At 39.4% G+C, this 12,590-nt stretch overlaps 1 protein-coding gene across 1 annotated transcript in view; it reads left to right on the forward strand.

Moving 5' to 3' along the window:
• The first annotated feature begins 2,611 nt into the window (after positions 1-2,611).
• The window catches only part of LOC125239294 (tubulin beta-2 chain-like), a 62,316-nt gene continuing 52,337 nt past the window's right edge, over positions 2,612-12,590 (forward strand). The window contains exon 1 of the mRNA XM_048146836.1: positions 2,612-2,787. Coding sequence (XP_048002793.1) covers positions 2,731-2,787 — 57 coding nt within the window. The 5' untranslated portion in view covers positions 2,612-2,730. The remainder of the gene's footprint in view (positions 2,788-12,590) is intronic.

Consider the following 12,590-nt stretch of genomic DNA (forward strand, 5'->3'; position numbering starts at 1 on the left):
TGTCACGCTGCAAAGTCTCGCCTTTGAAACGCACCTCTATTCCTCGACTGGAACTTTGCGCTGCAGTTTTGCTGACAGACCTCGTTGTACACGTAAAGGAGATCTACGACAGAGACATCAAATTTGAAGACGTATTCTGTTGGTCAGATTCTACCGTAACACTCTCTTGGTTACGCTCGCCATCGCATCGTTGGAAGACTTACGTCAGTAATCGCGTAAGCCACATACAGGACAAAATACCGGCTGGTCATTGGTGCCATGTCACGTCAGAAACCAATCCTGCCGATTGTGCCTCTCGCGGAGTAACCGTCCGAGAACTTGTAAACCACCCTTTATGGTGGACAGGCCCCGCTTGGGTTGCACTTGACAGTAGCTGTTGGCCAAAGCCACCATCAACCATCGAATCGCAATCGGATCTATCGGAAGAACGAAGTGTTCTCAAGCAGACCACACTGTTCATTGCTGTCAATCAGCTTGACGATTTCTTATCCAGACATTCAAGTCTGAATAAAACTAAGCGCGTCGTCGCTTACATTCTTCGTTTCGTAAATAACTGTCGCTCCCCTGACAGTAGACGTTTCGGCCCGCTTGTTCAATCGGAACTCGACGGTGCTCTTACACATCTAGTAAAACTAACTCAAGAAAAGTCATTTTCTGACGAGTTTAATGCCTTAAAAACAGGTAAAAAATTGCCCAAGCAATTCAAAAACTAAGCGTCTTTATCGATAGGTCAGGCTTGTTGAGGGTGGGCGGTAGACTGGTTCACTCCGAACTTGATTATGATTGCAAGCACCCCTTACTTCTCCCCAGCCAGGACCGTATGACGCACCTCGTTGTCGACAAGTACACAATGATAATCAACATCCGGGGTTACGCACACTCCATTTCCTGATCGCACAAAATTTTTGGATCCTCGCATCTAAACGTGTAATTAGTTCTCGCCTATCGAAATGTATAAAATGCTTTCGCGCTAATCCAAAACCTTTGGTGCCTCGCATGGCAGATCTCCCTAAGACTCGAATTTCGCAAGTAAAGCCTTTCTCGTGTATAGGTGTCGACTTCGCGGGTCCCTTTCCCACGTACATTAAACGTTATCGTGGAGCCAGGCCCTTTAAAACACACGTATGTTTATTCATATGTTTCGCGACTAAGGCCTCTCATATCGAACTTGTTATAGGACTAACCACAGAAGCCTTTCTCGCTGCCTTGCGTCGATTTATCGCTCGTCGTGGCCGTTGCCAGCGCATACATTGTGACCGGGGTACGAATTTCGTAGGAGCTTATAACGCATTGCTGCCACTCATGCAAGAGGCGGTTTCTCGTGAGAATATCGAATTCTCTTTCAATCCACCAGCCGCATCCCATTTCGGCGGCCTGTGGGAATCTAATATTAAATCATTTAAAACACATCTCGCTCGCGTTGTAGGAAACCAAATCTTAACTTACGAAGAATTTCTGACGGTGGCAGCTCAAATCGAGTCAACGCTCAACTCACGGCCACTCTGTGAGATGAGCTCTGATCCTAATGACATGTCCGTGCTATGGACATTTTCTCACCTTAGAGCCCTTGACTTCGCTCGTAGACACTTCAACCATCGAAACGAATATGTCCATCTCAAATCGCTGGCAGCTAGTACAGAAACTTCACCGCGATTTTTGGAAGCGATGGCATTTAGAGTACTTGCATACGTTGAATCAACGCGCGAAATGGCATTCAGATATTGATGAGCCCAAGCTCGGTGCATTAGTATTAATTAAAGATGAACAACTGAAACCGCTTCATTGGTCACTTGGTCGTATAGTATCGTTGCATCCGGGCAAGGACGGAACCTCCCGCGTAGCCACACTTCGGTCACAGTCAGGTCTAATACAACGACCTCTGGTAAAGGTGTGCCCTTTATCCATAGACTAGCTTATTCTTAAAATACTTCGTATTTGGTGGGCGGAATGATCGATCCGGACACCATACTATACTCACTTTAGTTTAGGTATATATTTAGGTATTTTTGAATTCATGTCCTTTCTCTTATATCGTAAAATGGAACGCAAATCTATTAGCGACAGTACGTAGGGTAGTTTCTTCGAATTAATTTGACATTTATAAAAGCCAGTTGAAGGTAGATCGATTTGATGGCTGCTCATTGCCCTGTGCGCAAGCTCGTTCGTCGCGAAAAGCAAAAACTCGCTAAAATTGTCGATTGAGGTGATCAAGGCCCTCACCGCGACGTCTCCAGCACCAGCCCGCCATCGAGGAGAGTCGGTACCGACCAGCTGTTCGCCGAGCGGAGACAGGGTGAGTTGGCCTTTCGATTTGATTCGCTTTCACTGGCATAGATCGTTAGATTTTCTCAACTACAATTTCCCTACTCGAGGGCGATTGTACAAGGGGTCTACAGACCTTTTGATCTGTCGAAATCACAGAAAAAGTTGGTATATTGATTAGCCGATCAAAGTGCCAATTTCATTGTCCCGTCTGGGTGCACCTTAAATCTACGATGTAATAATAATTTTCATATCGATAACACGACACTGGCCAAACTGTGGCAACATTTTTTGTTCCCACTCTTGTCAATTTGGTCCGTAGGATTATGGATTTTACTTTAGAGATATGCGCTGGCAACACTGGACACTCTGCACTGATACGTAGTATCTTCTTAGTAGTTTGTGCTGCACTGTATCACGGTTGAAAATAAGGCTATTATAGTGCAGTTATTGTATAATTTAGTGAAAATGCGTGAGATAGTGCATGTTCAGGTTGGGCAATGTGGGAACCAGATAGGATCTAAGGTAAGACATGTGTTTTACTATAATTACTATGTCTATGCTATATAGCATTAGGTGAGTTTTTCTAAACTTATATGTGCGAAATATCATTTGATATTTGTGTTGAAGTGTGAACGCAAACCCCTGCATAAACTATCACTGTAATGTTGTTGGCATAACTTTCGTGCTCGTCGAAAACCCTATCTCTGCCTAGCTAATTTGCCGTGTCATTACTACTGTAATTTCATTTGTTTTTCTTATTTAATATAAGTCTTAAAAGTCGCTTGTGTTATTTCATCAGGTTATGGGCCTCTCCCTACCTGTTAAAGTTAGTTTCGAGAAACGTTAAGTGTTTGTTGCAAAACAATAAAGTATATAGTGTCAAATTAACCTCAAAAGTCGGGAATAGTTTCGGTCGCCGGAGTTATTTTTTTCAGCTTAAAAAGTTGTAAAAGATGGCATCAAACAGTCATATGATGGCCATAGATAAGCTCACAGGCCGTGACAATTGGACAAGTTGGAGTTTTGCCGTCCAAGCCTATCTCCAACATGAGGAACTTTGGGATTGTGTTCAAGGTACAGAAACAGATACTAAGAAAGATTTAAAGGCAAAATCAAAGCTTATATTCTTAGTGAATCCCATGTTGTATGTTCATATACAAGACGCAAAGTCGGCAAAAGAGGTATGGGACAATTTAACACAAGCATTTCAAGTAGGGTATGCAAACCGGTTAACCAGTTAACCGAAAAACCGGTTAAACGCCATATTTTTAAAGAGGATGTTCATTAAAACTATTTAATTAAAACTATAAATGATTTATAATGGTTACTGTTAGGCCGTTTTCACATTATCCGATCTGATATTGGGTGTCAGACCGACATCCTACACCCGATAAACGCTTCCGATAATGTCGGATGTCGGTCCGATAAAACGCATTGTTCCAAATCAATGAAGTATGATTTTGTATCAAAAAATATTTTAAAAAAATTTTATATTTAATAATTATAAGCACTATATTTAAAATATTTTATTGTAAAATTAAAATAACGAGCATAAAAATACTCAAGTGTGTGCAGGTAAAATAAATAATTTTACATTTAACTATATCTACTAAAACATGAAAAAATTAGTATCCGCAATTCGGACCGATGAATTACAATCTTTTTTTTTCAACAGAAATTCATCATTAACAGCTGTTTAATAGACGCCATTTTTGTCACGCACACTACTACAAACGTATACCTACATTATATACGCACACATACAAATATTATCAGCAGACAGCTGGCGGGGCTCCGGCATGCCAAAAATGTCGGAAGCGTCCTGCCGATATCGGCAGTTCGATGGTGCCTCGGACAAAAACTGTTGTAGGAAAGTGCCATCTGCATTAAATCCGCAATTTTTGCGTTTTATATCGTTTTTTAGTAATAATGATCTATCAAATACATAAATAAAGACCTGGAAGCGCATAAATCTTACATTTTACATCCTTCCTACACCCGATATCGGATCGGATAATGTGAAAACGGCCTTAAGTATCGGGACGGGATGAGTGAAACGATTGCTGCTCGGATACGCACTGACGTTTATTCGCAATGACACCTTATTTTAACCTATACTAGTACATGCATACGTAACATTTCTCCCCGTTTTTAATGGAGAGTAGACTTCTTAAACTAAGTTACAGTTTTGTGCGGTTCATACAATAAAAGGGTTTATAATCTGTTCGTGGAAGTGGACGTAACAACATGCCTGACAACCCACCCCTTGAACTCTGGTCAGTGGGGGTAGCTAAATCCTGCGACTCAACATTGTCATCTCAAGAAATTTCTCCGCTTCTCCACCTGACGTGACGGTTGGGGTGGACCCGTCCGAGGTACCATCTTCCTCTTCCCTTTCAGCTGGTGAAGGTGAGGGAGGCTCATGATTGCCGCTGACCGGCGGGTAGGACGACTCAACCTCGTTGGTAGCAACACTGCCGCTGGCCGCCGGTAAGGGCGTAGCACTACTGTCGTTGACCGAGGGTTCTTCCGCTTCCACCAAACTTTCATTACTGGGGCAACGTAATCTGTTATCGTCCACTCCTTTAATCGGTACCAGTTGAGTGATATGTTTTTTTAGTTGCACTAACGTAACGTGATCCTTAACTAAATATACAGTTCTACCTATCTGCTTCACTATTACACCTTTCTTCCAAATGAATTTTTTGTTACTACAGTGTTTCTTATACATTATATAATCACCCGGTTTAAAACATGGCCTTTCTCTTCCACCAAAGGATTTACTCTGTAAATACTGTTTACGCTCCACCGATTTAACATGAGCGTGGGACGAGGACAGCGATAGTGATGGAGAATGTAATAAGTCCCAGCGCGATCGAAGCTTGCGGCCGAATACGATCTGGGCAGGTGAAGTTCCCGTAGTGACATGTACAGAATTTCTGTAATCGAATAGGTATTTGCACAGACTTTCATCTGCCTTCCTCTGAGTAGTACTAGCCATAAGGCAAGAACGTATGCCCCTCTTGGCTATCTTTATATAAGCTTCAGCCTGGCCATTACTGGCTGCGTGATAGGCAGGCGAAGTTACGTGCGAAATTCCGTTCACAGCGCAAAACGCACGGAATTCGTCAGATAAAAAACATTTATTTATTTATTTAGTAAAAACATGTTTGCATGACATTACAGTAAAACCAATGCGTCACGAAACTTAGATAACAAAAAACACAGAAAAAAATGAAAACAAAATTAAAAATAAAATTAAACAATTGATTTGGGCGATGACGTCACAGCGTGGCTCCGTTGCGTCGTTTGCCCCGGTGTGGGATTTGGCAGGTTGCCCCGGAACCGCCGAAAAACCACACCTTTCGGCCAGAAGTCTGCGCTCGCGATGGTGTCCTGCAGCGGCCGCGGCACGCGCACAACGAACGAGCTGAAGTGCACGTAGTGACGCGACTGCAGCTGTTGCACCCTCAGCGTGTAGCCAGTCTTCCGGCGAACGTAGTCCACCACCTCGTCGGCCATGGCGGAGTAATGCAGGCGAGACACGTAGAGCGCCCTACTCGGTGCAACATCACATCATCTCGGTGGAACATGTGGCATTGTCACTAACTAGCGTGTGAATTAATCCGAATCGTGACATAAATTCATATAGCTTTGATACAACAACTGACGTTGAAGTCGAATTTACACTATACACCTCCACCCATTTTGAGTACGCGTCTACTAATACTAAAAATGACCTATTATTTATTGGGCCCAAGAAATCTATATGCCATCGATTTTAACTTTAGATCGATGCTATATGCACCCTATAAAATGCCTGCTTAGGGTATGGCCACACTGCGAGCGAGGCGCGCGTCGGCGATGGTCTCAGCTGGTTACAAATATCACAACTACCTATCATATTTTCAATAGCACCATCTATACCAGGAAACCATATTCTACTTCTAGCTTCTGCTTTACATTTAACAATGCCCAAATGAGATTTATGCAACTCCGACAACAATTTAGACTTTAACGACTCAGGTATAACTATTTTATGTCCCCGCATAATTACACCGTCTTCTATTGCTAATTCGTTTTTACAGAGCAGGTACGGTTGAATACCCTGCATGGTTACTTTTTTTGGCCACCCGCTGGAAACGAATTTCATCACTTGGTTTAATAAAGGATCTTTCTCGGTTTCTTCACGTAATGTCTTAAAAGTAACAGGCAAGCTATCGTCAGCTACATAGTTTATGTACGACGCCCTATCGTCGATTGACACTGGTGCCCCAGCCTTAGTGTGGCCGGCGCCGGCAGCAGATGAGTCATCATTGTTTACGCTCGCCCGCGACAGATAATCTGCACTATTATCAGCGCTGCGAATGTACTCAATAGTGTAGTTATAAGCACTCAAGAACATCGCATAACGCTGCACAGATAGAAAAGATATTTTAATTTAAGACGGAAAACTCTCTCAAACACTGTTATTTAAAAGGAATAATATAATTCTTCATCTAATAACATGGTCTTAACCTAAAGGGATATTCCTTTTTCAAAGAAGAATCAAAATTGTTCAGTCGTAACTTTATATACATTTGGTACAAATAGGACAGATTTGAATCAAAGAAGTATTTATTTGCAACAAAATATTACACCGTTTTAGTATGAATATGCTAGTTCTTAAAAAACGTCTTTGGTTCAAGTAACCTTTATCAAAGCAAAAATAAAAACCTGTTAAAAGAAGATTCACCACAATTTAACTACAAGAATTCTGCGTTTTTAATAGGAAATCATAATTTCTTAATTTAACTTTTACGTTCTACAGTCAAGACATAAAAGTTTAAATAAAAAAAATACACGGTTTTACGTCAAGATTTAGTTCAATCTTGGCTTGATTTTAATAGTTCTTGATTTGATGCTTTGCAACTCCATTCAAAGTTCCAGAATAACTTAAAACAAAAATAAACACAGATTTATGTCAAGATTTATTAAGTTCTTGGCTTTGTGTCACAAATTCTTGATTTTATGTCTACAAGCTCCATTTGAGAATCAACAAGTTCAAATCAAAAAATATCAAGGTTTTACTTCAAGATTTAGAACAATCTTGGCTTGATTATTATAATTCTTGGTTTGATGCTTATAGACTTCATTCATAATTCGAGCAGGTTTTAAATAAAAAATCAACACGGACTTAGGTCAAGATTTATTACATTCTTGGCTTCATATCACAAATTTTTGATTTAATGCCTACAAGTTCCATTTGAGAATCAACACGTTTAGATCGAAAAATAATAAAGTTTTGCTTCAAGATTTAGTTCGCGCGCCGAGCGGCGACACCGGTTTAGTTACCAAAAAACCCGCTAGATGGCGCTGACCCCAGCCCATAGAATTCGTACATCGCGGTGTTAAGATTTTTCCCGATTTGGTTAGGCTCGCCGGTTGGAACTTGATATGTATCGAATCATAGGAATACAATACAAATTCCGACATAATAGCCCCCTGCTTCCCTCTGGGAACTACGCGCTATTATTGAGGACTATCCTAAACGTGCTTCCGCTCCAGTTCTCTCTCTCTCACTTTACGTTCCTTAAAATGGGCTGGGAAGTATCGCTTTTTGGGCGCAACAACTCGAGAGGACTGTAAAGGGATTTCATATTATTTTTCAGGCCTAGGCCTGCAAAGTAACTTTTTTTTATAAAATATTGTCCTTTAGAGCATTTTTTTTTATTTCATTGTATGTTTGAGAAAAGCACTATACATGTCTCGGCGTGAAAACGGATTCCCGGCCTCGTATCCCTATCCGGCCTCGCTCGCACGCTCGCTCGGCCGTATATATCCACTTGGCCGGAAATCCTCATTTTCCCGGCCTCTGATGTAATGTACTATTGTTCTACTATCAGCTGTTTGTTGATAGACACAGAATAGTCGGCGTCACAGGTCGGCGCACAGGCGCAGCGACCCGTCTCTTTTCAACACAGGCACGATCGGGGATGCGTATTCCGAATGTTCAACCGGTTTTAATATGCCTACACTAACCAGCCGGTCCAATTCCTTATCAATCTTATCGCGTAAAGCAAAAGCCACTGGTCGCGCCTTAAAAAAAATCGGTTGAGCATCTTTTCTTAAATTAAGTTTAACTTTATATTTATTAAACGTTCCCAATTTATCTGAAAAAACAGAAGGAAATTTCGAATGCCATTGATCGATAAGGTTAGGTGATTGCTCACAAAAATTTACCTGCACCAATTCCAAATTATTCTGCGATATAAAATCCCTACCTAATAATGGTCCTGCCCCGCCGCGAATCACGTGTACATTTAATAAATTAGTTTTCCCTGCATACGTAAATGGCAACGGTACGATACCTAAACAATGCATTTTATCACCTGAATAAGATACTAAACGCTTATGAGTTTTAGACAATGCCACATCTTTAAAATAACGTAAATACGTTTGCTCTGATATTGCGGTAACCGCCGAGCCCGTGTCGACCTCAAACTTTTTTTTTTTTTTTAATTTATTTACTCAAAAAAGGTTACACAGTATTATTCTAATTATAGTATTTTCGCCAAACTGTATGACAGTTTGTTGGCGAATGCAAGCACTCACTATTATTTCCTTATCGTCTACTGTGTAAGGTAGGTAGTAACAGCAACACACTTGTCTGACCAGCTGGTGGCCATTATCTAACTACAAAAACAAGTTTTGAAGGCGGTCGGAGAACTGTGAAACCATTGCACAATTTTGATGCTGATTCATACTTAATCTAATTAAACTACATTACTTAGGTACTAATTCTAATGTCTAATTGATACATTTACGCTAACCCGTTTTCTGATAATTATCTAATAAAAACTTTTTTATCTTATTTTTGAAGGACACTAGGCTATTACAATCGTTATGACATGGAATAACATTAAATATTCTAGGTATTAAATAGTATCTAGTCCTCTTACCGTAATAGTTACTAGCCTGCGGTTCCATAAAGGTTTTCCTCGCTACCGGTAAGGATCTTAGGGAACTAGGGTACGATTTAGGCGTTTTGAAATTTGACCAGTTAAATTGATTGACTGCTAGCAGAAATTTAAATTTTTCTTGCACTGGTAATACATTACATTTTTTAAAAAGTGTTTCATAACGTTTATTACATTTCTCTCGAGTTTTTTTATTTACTAAGGTTTTAATTAATCGAAGTTGAAGATTGTATATTCTATCTATTTGTGTTTTAAAAGCTAAAATTTTCATTGGCACTTTATTGACCTGAACCTGTGCCATCATCGGATTACCTGATGATGACCGAATATTATAATAATAGCACTCACCGTCATCGCCCGCATCGCCCCCACAGACTTCACCTACGTAATTTATTTTTTTACACATACGGCGCAAATGACCTTTCTCATGACACTTCCGACACTTATGGTTAGCAAAACGACACTTTTCGGCCGTGTGATTATTAAAACCACAAACGGAACACAACACTTTAGCACTTTTTTGATCTTTCGAAGCAATTTTAAACACTGGATTAGAGTCCTGTCCGACGGTTCCTGTCCCGTAGCCGATGTTGCCCCGGCGCGTGCACAACGTCTGCTTTCTGCCAGCTCCACCGCTTTCGAAAGTGTCAAATCTGCTGGGTTCTGAGCGAATAATTTTTCTCGCTCCGATCCCGGAAGCATTCCCATAACAAATCGATCAGTCAATGCCTCCTCCACGTTTAGAAACCCGCATTCTGCCGTTAGGCCGCGAAGTCTTGCCGCATATGTTGTTCATGGATGTTTTCTATATATATAAGTATTTATATATTGTAAATGAAAATGAAAATGAAATGAAAATGAAATATTTATTTTTCAAGTAGGCATATTACAATGCGCATATGAACGTCAAATAAAGCTACGCCGGCTCTAACCCTACGCCTCAGCCTCGAGAAGATTTCAGTCCCCCCTCAGTTGGGAGGGGGGTATCCACTATGGGACCGGCAAGAAACTCGGCGGGCAACTTCTTTTCAAAACATTACATCTTATAATTAACATGCATTAAATAACAACATACAATTTAACATGCAAAAGTATTCATCAAAGAATATGAACAGACTAGGTACTCTATGGAAATCAATTTCAATAAATTATATTATTGCTTAATAATATGTCGTTCTTCTTCAGAGAAAACATATCAAATTGTCATAGAAGAAAAAGATAATATGAATCTCAATATCATTAAATATGTAATTTACCTACACAACATAAAATATGGTAAAATATTTGATGTGCTTTCTTATCTGAACTGTGTCCTCTATACATAATACAATTATTTTAATTGCTATTCGTTTTTTGTAGTTTCTGGTTCGGGCCATGCATGTTTGTCTGTCAAATAGTCCTCGACTCTGTAATAAGCCTTTAACATCAATGATTTTTTTAAGTAGTTCTTAAGAGCTGGGAGGGGTAATCTCAAAGCAGTGTCAGGTAACTTATTATAAAAATGAATGCATTGCCCAACAAATGACTTCTGTACTTTACGGACACGAAACTTCTTTATGGCAAGCTTATTTTTGTTTCTAGTGTTATAATTATGGATATCAGAATTCTTAGTGAAACAGTCTAAATTCTTAACAACATAAATTATACTATCATAAATGTATTGGGAAGTTACAGTTAAGATATTAATTTCTTTGAAGAGTTCTCTTACTGATTCACGTGTTCCTAAGTTGTAAATAGAACGAATGGCTCTCTTTTGTAATACAAAGATAGTCTGTATGTCAGCTGCTTTGCCCCAAACCAGAATACCGTATGACATTACACTGTGAAAATAACTATGATACACTAGGCGAGCTGTCTCAACATTAGTCAGTTGCCTGATTCTCCTAACGGCGTATGCGGCTGAACTTAATTTGCTTGCTAGTTTCTTTATATGAGGACTCCATTGTAGATTTTTGTCCAATGTTAAACCAAGAAACAGTGTTGTATCTACCATCTCTAAGCATTCATCATTCAAAAGTATTTTTGTATCGATTGGTTTAACATTCGGCAGAGAAAATCGAATACATTTGGTTTTCTTAGAATTAAGAAGTAAATTGTTGACAGTAAACCACTGCAGTACATCAGCTAACGTGCTATTAATTACATTGTAATCCGTAGATTTTCGGTCAACATTAAAAAGCAGTGATGTATCATCAGCAAAAAGTACTATTTCACAAAAGTTTTTCACTATACATGGCAAATCATTTATATAAACCAAAAACAGGAATGGACCTAAAATTGAGCCTTGTGGCACTCCTAATTGGACTACAGTCCCGCTAGAGCGAGTTTTGTTAACAACTACTGTTTGTGTTCTATTGCTAAGGTAAGAAGACATAAAGTTTAGGGCATTTATAGACAAACCATAGTGTTCTAATTTCAAAATGAGCGTTCCATGATCCACACAATCAAAGGCTTTTGAAAGATCACAAAATATGCCAATTGCATCACAAGAATTTTCCCAAAAATTATATATATGTTTAATGAGTACCGAAGCAGCATCGGTCGTGGAACGGCCCCTTGTGAAACCGAACTGTTTGCTTGTAAGTAATCTATGTCTGTTGAAGTGTCCCAGTAGATCATTTAACATTAGCTTCTCAAAGACTTTACTTAGTACAGGAAGTATTGATATGGGACGGAAATTGGTTATATCACTCGAATCACCCGATTTAAAAAGCGGTATGACTTTGCTACATTTCATAAGATCTGGAAAGGTGCCTTGTGAAATTGAAATATTATATATTACGGCCAAGTAAGGTGCTATTATATCTATGACATGACTAATTACTTTAACTGATGTTCCCCATAAGTCTTCCGTTTTCTTTAAATTGAGTGACTTGAATGTTTTAACAATATTTACAGAGTCTACTTGACTAAATTCAAATGAATTATTACATTTCTTAACATTAGCACAAAGTAATGAATGGGCTTGAGCCGCAGAAGAATGTAAACATTTTGTGGTGTTAACGGCTATATTTGAGAAATAATCTTCGAATGCCGAGGCAACATCGCTGTTCGACACTATTTGTTGATTATCTGATACAATGTTGACTTGACAATCGCGTGATTTACATTTACCAGCTTCTTTATTTATAATACTCCAAGTTGTTTTCACTTTGTTGTCCGACACTTTCAATTTAGAACTAATAAAGTTTTTCTTGGCAGTTAAACACACTTTCTTGAAGATTCTTGAGTAGTTTCTTACATAGTCCAGGAATTCTGAATTCTTGTTCAGCTCTCTCTCACCATAAAGTTCATAAAGTCTTTTTCTACTTTTGTGAATACCTACAGTAGCCCATTCACTAAACTTTGTTTTAACTTTTGACCCAC

Source organism: Leguminivora glycinivorella, chromosome 25 (assembly GCF_023078275.1).
Source record: "Leguminivora glycinivorella isolate SPB_JAAS2020 chromosome 25, LegGlyc_1.1, whole genome shotgun sequence".
Lineage (NCBI taxonomy): Eukaryota > Metazoa > Arthropoda > Insecta > Lepidoptera > Tortricidae > Leguminivora > Leguminivora glycinivorella.